Source organism: Pongo pygmaeus, chromosome 8 (assembly GCF_028885625.2).
Source record: "Pongo pygmaeus isolate AG05252 chromosome 8, NHGRI_mPonPyg2-v2.0_pri, whole genome shotgun sequence".
NCBI lineage: Eukaryota > Metazoa > Chordata > Mammalia > Primates > Hominidae > Pongo > Pongo pygmaeus.
In genome coordinates, this window is record NC_072381.2 from 453,450 (window position 1) to 470,639 (window position 17,190).

Here is a 17,190-nt window from a genome sequence, read left to right on the forward strand (position 1 = left end):
TCGTTTCTCTTATAAAAAGTGGTCAAGAAAAATGCCTGTTGCCTTAAATAACCGGTTAGTGCCAAGAATTCGGTTTAAAATATTTCAAGTGGGTTATCCTTTTAAGTCCATTTTGTTAGTTACACAAAGAACACATATAAATAAAATTTTTTACCATATTATAAGCTTTGGCAAATTATAACCATAAACTAAACGAAAAGGATTAAGCATTTTTTTTTTTTTTTTGAGATAGGGTGTTGCTCTGTTGCCCAGGCTGGAGTGCAGTGGCACGACCATGGCTCACTGCAGCCTCAACCTCCCTGGGCCCAAGTGATCCTCCCACCTCAGCCTCCCGAGCAGCTGGGACTATGGGCACACACCACCATGCCTAGCTGATTTATTTTTTGTAGAGACAGGGTATTGGAATGTTGCCCAAGCTGGTCTCAAACTCCAGGACTCAAGCAATCTGCCTGCCTTGGCTTCCCAAAGTGCTGAGGCTATAGGCATGAGCCACCATGCCTGGCGTAATCATTTTTAAAGAGTCTCTATTTATTATTGTTATTTTTTCCTAATTGAGATGGGGTCTTGCTCTGTTGCCCAGAGTGCAACAGATGGAGTGCAGTGGTGCCATCTCAGCTCACAGCAACCTCTGTCTCCCAGGCTCAAGTGATTTTTCCACCTCAGCCTCCCAAGTAGCTGGGACTACAGGTGTACACCACCAGGCCCAGCTAATTTTTGTACTTTTGGTGGAGACAAAATGTACAGAAGGCATTTTGGTACATTTTGCCATGTTTTCCAGACTGGTCTTAAACTCTTGGGCTCAAGCCATACGCCTGCCCTGGACTCCCAAAGTGTGGGAGTTACAGGCATGAGCTACCGTGCCCAGCCCCTAATTACGTGCTGTGGCTTAATTTTAAAATAAAGAAAGGGAGGAGCCGAAGGGAGCACGTTGGCAGAAAGAGCTCCCTTGCCAACAGCCTTGCTAGCACGGCGTTCACTCCCTTGCCTGCTGGCACTGTGCTCTTTAGATGAAGAACAAGTATATGTAGATGAAAAACAAAAACAACTTAGGACCACCTTGTCTCTACAAAAACTTAAAAATTAGCTGGGTGTGGTGGCATGCATCTGTGGTCCCAGCTGCTTGAGAGGCTGAAGTGGGAGGACCACTTGAGCCCAGATGGTCATGGCTGCAGTGAGCCAAGAGCTGCAATCATGACACTGAATTCCGACCATGGCGATAGAGCAAGACCTTGTCTCGAAACAAACAAAAAACAAAAAAAACCCCAAATTATGCACTATTTAAGTTCTATCCTATACATTTCAGTACTTTCATTTGTCAAGATACATAAAGGTGAATACTCAGGAGAAGCTTGGAATAATGTGGGCGTATGCTTGACCTCAGCTCTGATCTGAAGCACGTCCTTCTGTCTCACTGCTTGCCAAGACCAAGCTAAACTTCAAAAGTAAAAATACTCCCAAAAATATTGTACATTTTCAACTATTCATATTGTACCTTAAGTTTCTCTTGTAGTGGAGAAAAAAATGGTGTCACTTAAAGTGGTATGTAGCTTCAAAGTGGGATGTAAGGTGATTTAGGTCCTTTGAGAAGACAAGCTTGCAACAATGACATGAATAATGCTGGAATCAAAATCGCAAAAACTAAACACCAAATAACGTAGGTTCAATCCATGTTTCTAACAAGTATCTGGATAACTAAACTTTCTGCTTTACTTGGGTGTGAAGATCATGAGATGCAGTTTATAATTATTTGGGCAGAGAAAATAGAGAATTTGGGTAGCTACGTAAAATTCAAGATTAAATAAAAGCAGTATTACATAACAGAAATATAAATGGGCTACTACCTTCAGTAATTTAGATGAGGAGGTGGCAGGTCTGTGCACCAAATCTGATACACTGTTCTTGTAAATAAAGTTTTATTGGTACACAGCCATACCCACTTGCTATCACCCACAGCTGCTTTCACACTCCAAGGGCAGAGTTGAGTGGTTATGACAGACCTTATGGCCTGCAGGAACTAAAATACTATCTGGCAACTTGCAGGCAAAGTTTACGACCCGATTCGGGTAACTGCCTAAATTGTCCAATTCGCTTGTTCTAAAACAATACAACAAAATAAGACATTTATAAGAAGATTTGAGAACATGTATGCACCAGCCTAATCAGAAGAAAAGTCCAATTCCACCCAGAGGAGTACAAACTCTTCCCTTTTCCCTACAAAGAATTAAATGAATAAAATTGTGTGAGATTTTACTGGTATGTATTATATGTATGAGTCTTGATGAAAAGTTAAAATGTGTATTTATACAGATACATAATAATGTTACTTTTCCTTCCACGTTTAACTCATACAGTTTTTAGACTTCGGTTCACAAAATCTGCATTACTGCATCATTATTTTGAAAGCAAAAACCCCTGATTGCTGGGCTAGTGGTCAATTCTGAGGCACCCAGCACGTTCAGGAGGCCATGTCGGGGAGCGTATCCCTTACCTGGAGGAGTGTAGGCATCCATCGAGGTCTGCACGACCAGGGACCTGCGTTTGGAAGGCATAGGCACTGCCATCTTCCGCTCTTTGTGTTTGGCCAGAGCTGCCTGGACAGCTTCCGTGTGGACGTCTGAAACGGAGAGAGCTCAGTCACTCAGTGCTCAGCTGAGGTCCCAGAGGCCAAGCTGCACCCTCCTCTCTGTCCCTGCAGCACAGTTCATCCACCTTCTGAAACTCACCAACAGATGGGTGGGCGAGGAAAGAAAATCGGTGTTTATAATTCCAGTAAAAACATTAAAATTCATTCACAGACTTTTAATCATTCATCTTATTACCACAGAATCCATATCCATAAGCAAACACTGGCTGTAAACTGCACTGAGATTTATCTTTTTAGGGTGAATGGACCTTGATCTTTGGAGATCTCTTTGTAGGTCACACGCTGGAGCCTCCAAATCCTTTCACTGTGCTGCTGAGAGGCTGTGCACGCCTTGCACCCCAACTCACACAGCCATGGTCACAGCTCAGCTGAGCACCAGCCACAGGCCAGGACTGTGTTGGCTATTGACATGGTTTGGCTGTGTCCCCACCCAAATCTCAACTTGAATTGTATCTCCCAGAATCCCCATGTGTTGTGGGAGGGACCTAGGAAGAGGTAATTGAATCACTGGGGCCCGTGTTTCCCGTGCTATTGTTGTGATAGTGAAAAAGTCTCATGAGATCTGATGGTTTATTACAGGTTTCCGCTTTTGCTTCTACCTCGTTTTCTCTCGCTGCTGACATGTAAAAAGTGCCTTTAGCCTCCCACCACGATTCTGAGGCCTCCCCAGCGATGTGGAACTGCAAGGCCAATTAAACCTCTTTTTCTTCCCAGTCTCGGGTATGTCTTTATCAGCAGCGTGAAAATGGACTAATACAACCATTAACACACTTTGTGGCTATGAACCCATTACATTCATTCCACACATTCACCAAGTGCCTCCTCTGTAAGTCCCTAAGGGCTGGGGATGCAGTGGTGATAAGGCAGACAGTGTCACGGCATCTCATGCAGGCCAATTCCTAACGGACAAGACAGGTGACAGACGGGGTAGAGAATTAAAGCAGACACAGACGCAGCAGCAACTCCAAACTGTGAAGCCAGGGAAGAACCCTCTCAACACAAAATCAGAGTAACAGGCTTCAAGACAAGAATCTTTGAGACACAGGCAAAAACCCACTCAAAGGCCCTAAACTGTGAGTGAGAACAGTGTTAGCAGAATAAAACCACCACCAACAAAAATGGTCAGTGTGAGTGAAGATGGGTTGGGGGAGAGGGTCCCCAGGACAGGGCAGTCTTCTCTGAAGCCACGAGAATGATCCCACTGAAAGGGAATCAGACATGTCCTTCCTGCTTAAACCCCACGCACTGCCACCTGAGACAGGACCCAGACCCGCCGCATCACGCCCACAATCAGCTCATCACACTGCTTGGTCTTGGTCAGCCTTTGTGCGTACTTCTCTCCCTAACTAGATAAAAAGCCTGGTTTTCTGGCCACTCTAATTCCCAGGTCAAAAACCAATACGTGACTGACTTGGGCTCATGGCCGAAAACTGAAGGGCTCATCAATGAGGTGACACGGTCCACTTACTTCTCACAAATCACTTTTTGTTTTGCATATTGTCCATTGTAAACTTTTTGGATATAATTTCAAATACATAGAAAATCTGCAAGACCAGCATAGAGAATTCCCATGTAACTTTTACCAGGCTTACCAACTGCTCCTATCTTACACCACTGCTCTCCCCGCTCCCCCATGAATTTTCTAAGTCCAATGAAAATAAATTTCAGATACTATATCCCTCTATACCTAAATGTTTCAATGTATTTCCTAAACACAAAAATATTCTCTCACATACATTTTCCTCAACATCAGGAAATTTAGTTGTCATATACAAAGTTCACGTTCAAATAGTGTCAACTGTCTCCATAATTTTCTTACTTTGTCTTCCTATTTTATGATCCAATCCAGGATCATGAATTACATTTATTTGTCATGTGATTTTTACCCTTCGTGAATCCAAGTTTCTCAGCTTTTGTGCTTCTTGAAATTGGAAATTTTAAAGAATACAGGTTGGTTATTTTACAGCTCGTCCTTTATTTTGGTATCTTCTGGACTAGACTCAAGCGTATGCATTTTAGCAGGGACACCGCAGAAGTCTGTCCTGTGTGGCGTTGTGAACACGGAAACTCAGTGAAGGTGGTGCTTAAGTTCCTCCAAAGCAAAGATGCTATTTCTCGCGTTGCAATTAAGATTTGGGAGGAAAGACGGTGACACTATGTACATATTCTCTTTTTCATCGATCCTTCACTACTAGTTTTAGCATCCACTGATGGTTTCCTGCCATTCCTTCTAAATCATTAGATCTACATTCACTTAAAAATAATTATTCATTTTATCTTTCATCATTCATTTACATATATCAATATGAACTCATGAAGTCTGGCTTGGTGGGTCAGAGTTCATAATTATAATGGTTCGTTTTGGTGCTCAATTGGTTCCAGATTTGACACCGGATTCCCCAGCCCTTGGACGAGGGCTCCTGCCAGTAAAGTATGGTGTTTGGAAGCTACGACTGGGCACCAGGTGTGCTGTCACTGGGGGTCTCTGCCGCTGGGCACTGCCGGCAAGCAGAACACAAAACATCCGTGTACACACATGTATACCCACACCCATCCACAGGCACTTATGTCCCTGTCTACATCTGTCAGGAGCCACCAGCTCATATTGGTACCTCCTGCTGCAACCCAATCTCGCATGATCCATTCCAGGCTTTGGCCTTTTCTTATTTCTACCTCTCCTGCCAAGAAAGAAACCTGGCTCCGGTTACCCTCAATATATTCACTAATTTATTTGCTTAAGCCTGGAGATACAGAAATGCTTTCAGAATTGCTATCTAGTACCACTGTGAAAAATCTATCAAGTAGAGTTCAGTGTTCATTTACAATTATTTTTTCTTTTTTTTTTTGGGAGGGAGGGAGTACGAAGCATACACAGTGAAATGCTCAGATCTTAAGTACACTTGGTGCATTTCGATAAGTGGAAATCTATCTATTACCCTAATCAAATCTTTTCCTCAAAGTTCCCACACGTCCCCTCCTTGTCAATCCCGGCCCTCAAGAGACAGCCACTGTTCATTCATGAGGCGTGTTCGTTGGCGCTTTTCCATCACCTGAGACTCGTGTAGACTCTCCAGCATCACGTGGACTCCATGCCATGGTGTCCCCTCAAGAGACAGCCACTGTTCATTTATGAGGAGTGTTCCTTGGCGCTCTTCCATCACCTGAGACTCGTGTAGATTCTCCACCATCACGTGGACTCCACGCCATGGTGTTCCCTCAAGAGACAGCCACTGTTCATTTATGAGGAGTGTTCCTTGGCGCTCTTCCGTCACCTGAGACTCGTGTAGATTCTCCACCATCACGTGGACTCCACGCCATGGTGTCCCCTCAAGAGACAGCCACTGTTCATTCATGAGGAGGGTTCCTTGGTGCTCTTCCATCACCTGAGACTCGTGTAGATTCTCCGTCACATGGACTCCATGCCATGGTGTCCCCTCAAGAAACAGCCACTGTTCATTCATGAGGCATGTTCCTTGGCGCTCTTCCATCACCCAACACTCGTGTAGATTCTCCACCGTCACATGGACTCCACAGCATGGTGTTCACTCTCTGCTCAATTCAAGGCTCCTGGAACTCATTCTCGTTGCCTGTTTTGGTTTCAGTATTTTGTACGTTTTTCCTGATGGGAACTAGGACAATGTATGAATATATCACAATTTGCCCATGTTTCTCCAGCTGAGAGAGATTTATGTTGTTTCCAGTTTTTGGCTATGACAATTTACTCTGGAGATAATGTGCATTCTTTTACACGGACACACATTTTCATCTCTCCTTGGTGAACATCTACAGCACACCTGCTGGGCCATATGGTAAGTGTACACATTTTAAAGAAACTGCCACACTGTTTGCTAAAGTGGCTGTGCCGTTTTAAGTCTCCATCAGTCTGAGATCCAGCCTGTCATATCTTCACCAGCACCCGCTACTGTCCTGCTCCTCCACTCTTGTGAAGTGGAACCTCGTGGGTTTAAGTTGTACTTACCCAATGATCCCTGGGTGAGCACCTTTCATGGGCCCACTGGGCATTTGTATACATCTGTTGTGAAGAGTCTATCTTGCACTGGACATCTGTATACATCTGTTGCGAAGACTCTATCTTGCACTGGGTATCTGTATACATCTGTTGTGAAGAGTGTATCTTGCACTGGGCATCTGTATACATCTGTTGCGAAGTCTATCTAGCACTGGACATCTGTATACATCTGTTGTGAAGAGTCTCACGGCCCACTGGACATCTGTATACATCTGTTGTGAAGAGTCTCACGGTCCACTCGGTATCTGTATACCTCTGTTGTGAAGAGTATCTTGCACTGGGCATCTGTATACCTCTGTTGTGAAGAGTCTATCTTGCACTGGGCATCTGTATACATCTGTTGTGAAGAGTCTCACAGGCCCACTGGGCATCTGTATACATCTGTAGCGAAGAGTCTATCTTGCACTGGACATGTGTATACATCTGTTGTGAAGAGTCTCACAGGCCCACTGGACATCTGTATACAACTGTTGTGAAAAGTCTATCTTGCACTGGGCATCTGTATACATCTGTTGTGAAGAGTCTATCTTGCACTGGGCATCTGTATACATCTATGGTGAAGAGTCTAGCGCTGGATATCTGCATACATATCTGTTGTGAAAAGTCTCACAGGCCCACTGGACATCTGTATACATCTGTTGTGAAGAGTCTCACAGTCCACTGGGTATCTGTATACCTCTGTTGTGAAGAGTCTATCTTGCACTGGGCATCTGTATACATCTGTTGTGGAGAGTCTCACAGGCCCACTGGGCATCTGTATACATCTGTTGCGAAGAGTCTCACAGTTCACTGGGCATCTGTATACATCTGTCGTGAAGAGCCTCACGGTCCACTGGGCATCTGTATACCTCTGTTGCGAAGAGTCTATCTTGCACTGGGCATCTGTATACATCTGTCTTGAAGAGTCTCACAGTCCACTGGACATCTGTATACATCTGTTGTGGAGAGTCTCACAGGCCCACTGGGCATCTGTATACATCTGTTGCGAAGAGTCTCACAGTTCACTGGGCATCTGTACACATCTGTCGTGAAGAGCCTCACGGTCCACTGGGTATCTGTATACATCTGTTGCAAAGAGTCTATCTTGCACTGGACATCTGTATACATCTGTTGCGAAGAGTCTCACGGTCCACTGGGCATCTGTATACATCTGTTGCAAAGAGTCTATCTTGCACTGGGCATCTGTATACGTCTGTTGTGAAGAGTCTCACAGTCCACTGGGCATCTGAATACATCTATTGCAAAGAGCCTATCTTGCACTGGACATCTGTATACATCTGTTGCAAAGAGTCTCACAGTCCACTAGGCATCTGTATACATGTGAAGAGTCTCACGGTCCACTGGGCATCTGTATACATCTGTTGTGAAGAGTCTCACGGTCCACTGGGCATCTGTATACATCTGTTGTGAAGAGTGTATCTTGCATGCTTGCAAAATTCACACCATTTCTGGTTGTTTGTAGATTTCCTAAAATGTTCTAAATAAGGCCCTGTGTCTTCTGTAAATCAAGTGTCTCACGCCTTCCAAGTCTGTGCCTTTTAATTCTCCTGACTCACTTCACTGACGAGGGCCCCAGTGAGTGCCATGCAGACCTGAACCATGGAGGGTGGCTATGATCCCGACACCCGACTGTGGGCAGAGTGCCCCCGCTGCTACCACAGAGGAAGGACGTCAGCTCTTGTTTTTCAGGAAGGGCCTTTATCAACGGAGAAAGCTCCCTTCTGTTCCTGACATGATAGGAAATTTGTATAAGGACTAGTAAATTTCAACAGATGTTTTTCAGCATCTTCTCAGATGATAAAATGGGTTTTCTCCTTTACTTTTTGTTAATGTGGTGAATTACATTGATTTTTGAATGATGAGCCAAGTATGCAATGCAAAACTACACCACATCAAGAGAACAAACTCAATTGGTCATGATATTCATATCCCTTTTACATATTTTGGGTTTGATTTAGTAATAATTTGTTAAAAGCTTCGGCATCTGTATGTCAAGAAGAGTGAAAGGTGTAAGATTTTGCCTCGCATGCAAACTAACAAGGGAGCCAGCACCAGCCCAACGTGCTGACAGAGCCAGGACATTCCCATGCCAGAAACAAAGGGCTTGTCACATACAGTGGGGCAGCAGGACCCACTCACCCCTGTCGATACTCAGGATCACACACAGTGGGGCAGCAGGACCCGCTCACTCCCGTCGATACTCAGGATCACACACAGTGAGGCAGCAGGACCCACTCATCCCCGTCTATACTCAGTATCACACACAGTGGGCAGCAGGACCCACTCATCCCCTGCCAATATTCAGGATCACACACAGTGGGGCAGCAAGACCCACTCACTCCCATCGATACTCAGGATCATGCACAGTGGGGCAAGCAGGACCCACTCGCCCTCGTCTATACTCAGCAACATCCTTTACCACTTAAGGGACTTTCAAGCTCATCTTGTGTAACAAAAGTCGACTTCTCCACCTCCCCATACAAAGGCAAGATGTTATTTAGGCAAAACAAAATTAACAATTACGTAAAGAAATGCTTACATTTTTCTGAGAAAATTTGTTTTTAGCGGCTGTGGCTGTTAAGGCACGCACTTGCATATTATACATAATACCGCTTGTGGCCAAAGTCACGGTACTTTCCTACTCCTAAATAATTTATCAAGAGTCCTGAAAGGTGAGTATTTTAAAGAGAAAAGTGGTATGTGGCTTATCCCAGGCTAAGGAATGAGGAAGCTGGACTATTCTCATGAAATACTTGATTTTTCTAATTAGAAAATCTGAGAACAAGATATCATTGTGAGATTCTGTTATCTCCAGGAAGGAGTGAAATGGGTGCTGGGAAATTGAGGGAGCCTTGGAACGGGAATCTCACAACCTCAAATGGGGAATCCGGTAAAAAACAGTCGCTCTCATTCACAGACATTCCTGAAAGCTTCACGTCCACTCCATGTTGCATTTGAACGACTTTTCTTCTTGTGATGTGGACCCGACACAAGACAGGTCCCACACAGACATTCGGCATTTGTCAGGGTCTGGCACCGTGACTCACTTCTACAGATTTAAGATGTTTACGTATCAATTACAATGGCTCAACTGTATAAAAGCTGACATCAGTTATGGATCAATTCCCTTATTTCTTTCTTGGGCCACACTTCCTGCTTCTACAGAACATATCGCTTGGCTGGAAGACACAATGTTGACACTGAAAAGAAAAAGAGACTCTGTACAAAAATGATGCAGAGAATTCTTCTGAAAGGCCACTGGGACACACACTTTGTTGGTGACCAGCTGTCGACTAGCAGCAGCAAGAGAGACAGAGCTCCATGCATGAGCAGCCACAGCACCCATGGCTGTGACCCACACCAAGACCCCCAGGGTGACGACAGGCCAACCAACAGCCTTGGAAAGTACACTTCCTTCCCGGAAGAGCTTCCCAAGAGAAAACAGACACACTGATAATTGCGGGCATTTCTATGACTGGTCTGGAACAATGAAACCATTCACCTCCAACAAGGAACACGTCTTGTTTCAACTGAGGCAAATAAAAAGATGAAGGAACCAGCACAAAAGCCAGGTTGGTTCTGTCACTTACACACACACGGACATGTACAGGCATGTATGTGCGTACATCTATGTATACGTCCGTATGTGTGGGTATAAAATATACTGTCTATGCCTCAATAACGGCATCATCTAAATTCAGCCTGCCAGTTTCTCAGGGCCAGAAGCCCATCTCTGCGGCACTGGGCTGTGCTCCCCAGCCCCTGCCTGTGGGCAGTGACTGGTGAAGCAACAGACCCTCCCAGCCCTGTTCCTTCTACACCACATCCGGAACAGGCGTACACCTGATGTAAAAAGCTCCTGCAGCCTGAACAGATCATTCGATTCTAAGTCAGATTGACCTAATCTCTGCAGTGCAGTCCTACAGACAGATTTTCAAAAAGTTACCAAACCACTACCTCAAACCTCACACTTTGTCTACTTGGAAAGAGGATGTGGGACTGGGGTTTACACGGCCACCAGAACACACACAGGGTATTATCCTATCACCCTTCAGTGCCCAGAATAATCATGTGGTCTCTCGCGGTAAAAACAAAACCACAACCACCACAACCCAGCTTTTCTTCAAGTTGTAGGGAGTTTTACAGCCTCTTTCTATGTGGTCTTCCTTTTTTCCCCAAACTGGATATTCTTTTTACTTTCTCCTTATTTCCTGACTATAATTTAATCAATGTAATTAAAGTGCTTGTGTTAGAAGCAATTTTACTTAAAAAGAACTGAAAGAACTACATCAAAACATTAACAGTAGCCATTTCAGGATGACAAGATGACAACGTATTGTTTGTTGTTCATTCTTTTCAACATTTGCAAAGTTTTTGGCCTTGAGTGTAATCACTTTTGCCATCAGAGGTTACATAGAGTGCTTGATGGAATGAGGCCATAGAGCACACACACCACCCTCTTCTAACACAGGGCAATCATTTGGGGAAGGATGGAGACACAGGAAAGGTACATCTTAAAGCAACGCAGGTTTTTTTTCAAAAAGGCAAAAGACATTTTAAAAAATGTTTGCACAATACACAAGTCTGCTACATTTGGTCAAAAAACTGAGGGAAAACAGTAACAGAAGAATACTTTTGCCCACAAGGAGACCAGCACACGCAGCTCGCGGCGACTCCAGACGAGGACAGAGAGTGGTTTCCTCACAGCTGAACCGCAGGATCGGGTAACACGAGCAGGAGGGAAACGTGGGGACCACAAAGATGTCAGACTGTGTACTGCACAGCAGAAGACAGCAACACAAACCAGCGGAGTCACTAAAAACTATTGTAAAAAGATGTCTATATCCTACTTTAACCAGAAATCAGTGGCACAGTGACACTTAAAAACATCCATAAACAGCACCCTGAAGATTCTGTCAGACTCTACACGGAACGATGTTAAGGCGAATAACGATAACGGGATAGCGCTAAGGGGTCTTCTCAGTGCAGACCCTTAGAGAGTGCGCTAACCCCATCATCAAAACACGGCGAACACGTGGAAAAAGGACAACCTGCCCGGGGTGAAGAGCAGCTTCTGAAGCACACAGTGTAATTATGGCTGACTGAAGTGAGTCAGAATCTATCTCCATGTGCTAACTTGTTTGTGTGTTTAATAATCCCAGTCCAACTCAAAATATCCAAGCCAGAAAGGAGCATCCAGCCACTAACACCTAAAATAGCGATTAAATGGACAGCGCTTTGTGGAAAGACGTTTCCAACGTGACACCTAGAGGGGACAAGCAAGGCAACCATGCCACGATGGCCCCCTGGTTCCTCTTGCTGCTCTTCCTGGGTCCTCAGCACAGCCGGGTGGCTCTGCTGGTGCCCTCCTGCAGAGAAAACACCCCACACACCTGCTGGGGAGGTCTTCTCTTATGACATCCTGCTTAAAAGGCTGCATGTCCACTGGCCCAAATTCCACAGGTGAGGCGAGAGAAGATGCAGAGATTTGACCACAGGGCATGGGGCAGGATGGACCCATCTCCCTTGAGAGCCAACGCCAGCGGATCTCGGGGAGGCCTGGACAGTCTGAGGCCCCGCTGCGAGGAAGGGGGCAGTGTTGGATGAACACACAGTGCTGGAAAGGGTATGAGCTGAGAACAAAGACGTGTACAGAGCTCTGCATAAAAACCACATCACTCTGAGAAGAGCTCATAAGATGAAGAACTTTCAGGAAAATATAACATGGGTAAACAGGTTGCTACAAAACAAATATTCCCTTGAAAACACAACATCCTTTTCATAAAATGAGCTGATAAATGAAATCTAGCAGCTGTGCTGCATCAGAACTCCATTACAGCATCTGATCAAGCGTCCTCCAAAGCCTAATTACGAATGCCCTGAAAACAGTTTTACCCGGCCACGTGAATGAGACAGCAGAGGAGAGGAGAGGAGAGGAGAGGCTGTGGAATGGAAATAATGAGAAACAGAAATCTCCCGGGTGAAGGTACCAGGCAGGATTGCAGCGGAGTCAACAGACGTGTGTGTGAACATCACGAGAGTAACACGATTTGCTGGTCATGCTGGACATACAGTGTCACAGACTCCAGCAAATGCCTGAAATACAAATGCTTAAAATGATAGGAGAAAATAATCTGGAGGCTCAGCAGTCAGGACAGAGGGCCGTGATTTTCTAGTATTTCTAAGTATCTCTGAGGACGAGCACTGAAGTAGTCAAGGATACTTCCACTTAGAGAGGCTGGGAAGTGACAGCTTGCAATTTCACGTAAACAGAAGATGATTTTAGTTTGGGATCCTAAAGCAGCATGAATGTGTTATCAAAGCAAAGAGAAAAGAAGCAGATGCATAAATACTGAGTGAGAAGGGGATGAAGGAATGAAACAGGTACAGCTGGACTCAGGGCTGTCAGGGCAAACACAGCACAGGGGCTCCAAGGAGACCACGCTGCCTGCGGCCATCTCAGGCAGGGAAGGCTCTTGCTGGAGAAGCTCCTACAAAGCTGTCAGAGCTGGGGGTGAGCTGCTGGCTGCCATACAACACAGGGGCCAGACTCCAGCAGCAGCAGGACCTGTTAGAGACTATGTGCACAGCCCTGGGACTGAGAAGTGAAACCACTGTCCTGACATGCCTCTGTCACACTTCACTAACACAACAACTGAAAAGAATGTGCAGGGCCCAGATCCACGGTTTCTGAAGAAGGCAATAAAGGGTGAATTTGGAGCTGAGAGGCAATAAATTGATAGAGGTGCATTTGGTGACCCCAAAAGAGGCAGATCTGTCTCGTTTTTTCTCTCTGCTGTGGCTGTTTGCAGTTCACTCCCTTTAGGCCTTTCACTCTAAGAACCCAGAAGCACCCATCTATTAAGAGAAGAGCTTATTCAGGATCGGCTTCATGCGTCATTGAACAGATCACTATTGCTAGTAAAGAATTTGTTGGTACTTCTTACAGTGTTAGATAAATTGGTTAACTAAAATATGTTTCTTTAACAGCGTTTCTTAAAGTACTAAAAATGGCAATAAACTACATAGTACGTCACATGATGCTGAAGAAATAAAAAATACCTTCTCTGGCAAGAGTTTATTAAAAGTTCAACATCACAGCACACACATTACATAGCCATTCCATACGTCTCCATTTTCTGCAAGCACCTCTTCCTAAAATAATGAAAATGAAACATTCATTTTTCTTTCCATTTAACTCTGCAAGCTGTGATTACATCTCACTGACAGGAAGCTTGGAGGGACTGGCAGCACCCCACGTTCCTGCGTTCCAGCAAAACACCCTCTATACAAATGCACCCTCTATGCTTGATGTCATTATTGCAGTGAGATATTCGGGGATAAAAACATCAGCACCCCTCGAACCCTCAGAGAGAAGCCCTCAGAGAAAGAGGTAGTATACAAATGCACCCTCTATGCTTGATGTCATTATTGCAGTGAGATATTCAGGGATAAAAACATCAGCACCCCTCGAACCCTCAGAGAGAAGCCCTCAGAGAAAGAGGTAGCATACAAATGCACCCTCTATGCTTGATGTCATTATTGCTATTACTAGCATTCTAGATTACTATGTATATCCACAGGTTTAAATCTTTAGAAAAACCTACTCCCTTCACTTCCATATTCTGAAGTCATAAATTGCAATCCATTTCCTAGAGCTCCTGCCATTTGCACTGAGCTCACAGCATTACACAGTCAGCACACACACAGCCTGGGGCTGCTGTCCAACGGCAAAGACAACCATGAGTCAACAGAAGAGAATGTTCCTCCAAGGTAGATACATGGCTTCACAGCAGCAGAGCAGGAAGACGTAGGTTCCGGAGCCAGGCCACACCAGTTCAAACCCCAGCTCCTCTGTGACCTTGGGTGAGTTGCTTAACCTATGTGCACCCCCGTTTCCCTGGGTGCAAATTAGGAACAGTGAGTCCCTGCCTGAGGGGAGGCTGTGAGGAGTAAATGAGATTAAAACACTCTGCAGTGCCTGCCTGAAGGGGGGCTGTGAGGAGTAAATGAGATGAAAACACTGCAGTGAGTCCCTGCCTGAGGGGAGGCTGTGAGGAGTAAATGAGATGAAAACACTGCAGTGAGTCCGTGCCTGAGGAGGGGCTGTGAGGAGTAAATGAGATGAAAACACTGCAGTGAGTCCCTGCCTGAGGGGAGGCTGTGAGGAGTAAATGAGATGAAAACACTCTGCAGTGAGTCCCTGCCTGAGGGGAGGCTGTGAGGAGTAAATGAGTGACTACATCAAAGCACTCACAGCAGAACTGCCTCCTGGCGATTAAAACACTCTGCAAGTGCAAGAGCTCAAGTTGCTCCTCCTCGTTAGTATAACCCAAGTCTGGAAAGAGGACAGAGAAGAAAGCCAAGCCTGGGAGAAGCCAAAACTGTGCAAGAGGCCAGACGAGACAGGCTGCGTGGAATCCCGCCTGTCCACGGCCACCCTTTGTCTCTACTACACGGGGCCATCTGTGTTCCCTTTGTCTCCACTACACGGGGCCATCTGTGTTCCCTTCCATGAGGATTTTTGTTGCACCGTTTCATTCTTTGGTAAACTGCACACAAAAGCAGAGGTGTGGAGAGTTGTGCAAAATGGTGAAGACAGAGTGAAGGAGATTTTATTTTATCCTCACTTATTCCTTCTCTAAGTCTTTTCTTCATGTGGAGTTTCTGACCTGCCATGTGCAGGCTATTGATGGGCCCAGCAAAAACATTCTTCATTTCTCTTGCAGTGTTTATTTCTAGGATTGCCTTTTGATTCCTAGATTTTCCAACTCTCTGCTCATGCTATCCACCTCCAATTATGGCACAATGGTTTGAGGTTATAATCTCAATTCTTTGATAGATCTAGGAAGAGTTTCATATTTTTGGTTTGTCCAGCTTTTTGCTCAACAGGACAAGTGTGATGACTTCCAAGCTCCTCAGGTGCTGGACTGGAAGCTACAAGTCTACGCATCTCCTATTTTATTTTTTAATTATTGTCTCACTTCTGCCTTCTGTGGACTTACTTTTTTCTAATGTGTTAAGATAAATGCTTATTTCTTCAGTTTCCAGGATCTCTTCTGACTTAATAATAAAGATTTTAGTCTATAAATTCAAGTACCATTTTTACAACACCCCACAAATTTTGATTCATCATTTTTCACCTGAAATACAACAGCCCCCTAACCTGTTTCTGCCTTCAGTCAGGAACCCAATCCAATGACACCAATCTATCCTATGTATTTCTGCTACATTGATATTTCCAAAATTCCCTCTTTAGAAATGACGAGGCACAGATAGCAAGATTAAATTCTTCTTCTTTTTTTTTTTTAGAGGCAGGGTCTCACTCTGTCACCCAGAATGGGGTGCAGTGATGTGACCACAGCTCACTGCAGCCTCCAACTCATGGGTTTAAATGATCCTTCCACCTCAGCCCCCTGAGTAGCTGGAACCACAGGTGTGTGGCCACCACACCTGGCTAGTCTTTCATTGTTTGTAGAGATGGGTTCTGACTTTGTTACCCAGGCTGGTCTCGAACTCCGGGCTTCAAGCCCTCCTCCACCTCGGCCTCCCAAAGTGCTGGCATTACAGGGGCGTGAGCCACTGTACCTGGCCAAAATTCACTTTCTTTATGCTGCGTCCTCAGCTGTGCCTGTGGCCTCTCCTCCTGCAGCTGCCGCCCCAGAGCAGCACGTGAGGGGGACTGTCCGCAGGTTTAGCAACAGTCCCACCCGCACCATCCAGCATGAGAGCCGCCCAGCCACCCGCCCGAAAGTGCAGTGATGAAGCAGGAGGATGATTTTACATTTCATCTTAACACATTTAAATGTAAAACGCCCCACAAGGCTACTGCCCTCATACTGGACAGGGCAGCTCCCACCAGACAGAGCCTGTCACCTCCTCTGGGGACATCACAGTGGCTACACAGGCCCACTCGGCCGCACTGCAGGCCACCTTCTCTCCTAGCATCATTCTGATGTAAACAAGGAAGTAACACTATGTGTACTGGAATCAATGAGAAAAGAGTTGTTCAGAGAGAACACAGGTCACAGGGCAGGAACCTTATCAAAATCGGTAAATCCAGACTGACTCAGGAAAGATAAACCTTCTCAGTCTAGAAAATTAAACTTCAGCATAGAGGAGGAACTTATATGGTGACCCCATGATGGCATCACAGGTGATCCCGTGACGGCAAGGAAGATGTCCTCTACATTCTTGCCTCACTGGCAGCACACAGCAGAATGCTTGGAACCCATGACAGCATGGAGGATGTCCTCTACATTCCTGCCTCACCAGCAGCGTGTGACAGAGTGTTCGGAACCCATGACAGCAAGGAGGATGTCCTCTACATTCCTGCCTCACCGACAGCGTGTGACAGAGTGCTCAGAACCCATGACGGCAAGGAGGATGTCCTCTACATTCCTGCCTCACCGGCAGCGCACAGCAGAGTGCCTGGAATCCAGAATCACCTGCACATTTGCTGAAAGAATACTAGGACACAAGTCTATTTCCAAAACTGACACTAAACTATTCTCGG

General features: G+C 45.4%; 1 protein-coding gene across 6 annotated transcripts in view; it reads right to left on the bottom strand.

The window, feature by feature from the left end:
* The window catches only part of DIP2C (disco interacting protein 2 homolog C), a 405,817-nt gene that overhangs the window by 159,489 nt on the left and 229,138 nt on the right, over positions 1-17,190 (bottom strand). For all 6 annotated transcript variants that reach the window (XR_010127367.1, XM_054437227.2, XM_054437226.2 and 3 more), the window contains one exon: positions 2,489-2,614. Coding sequence is in view for 5 of the 6 variants with exons in the window: in XM_054437227.2 (XP_054293202.1) it covers positions 2,489-2,614 (126 nt within the window). In the remaining variant the exon portion in view is untranslated. The remainder of the gene's footprint in view (positions 1-2,488; positions 2,615-17,190) is intronic.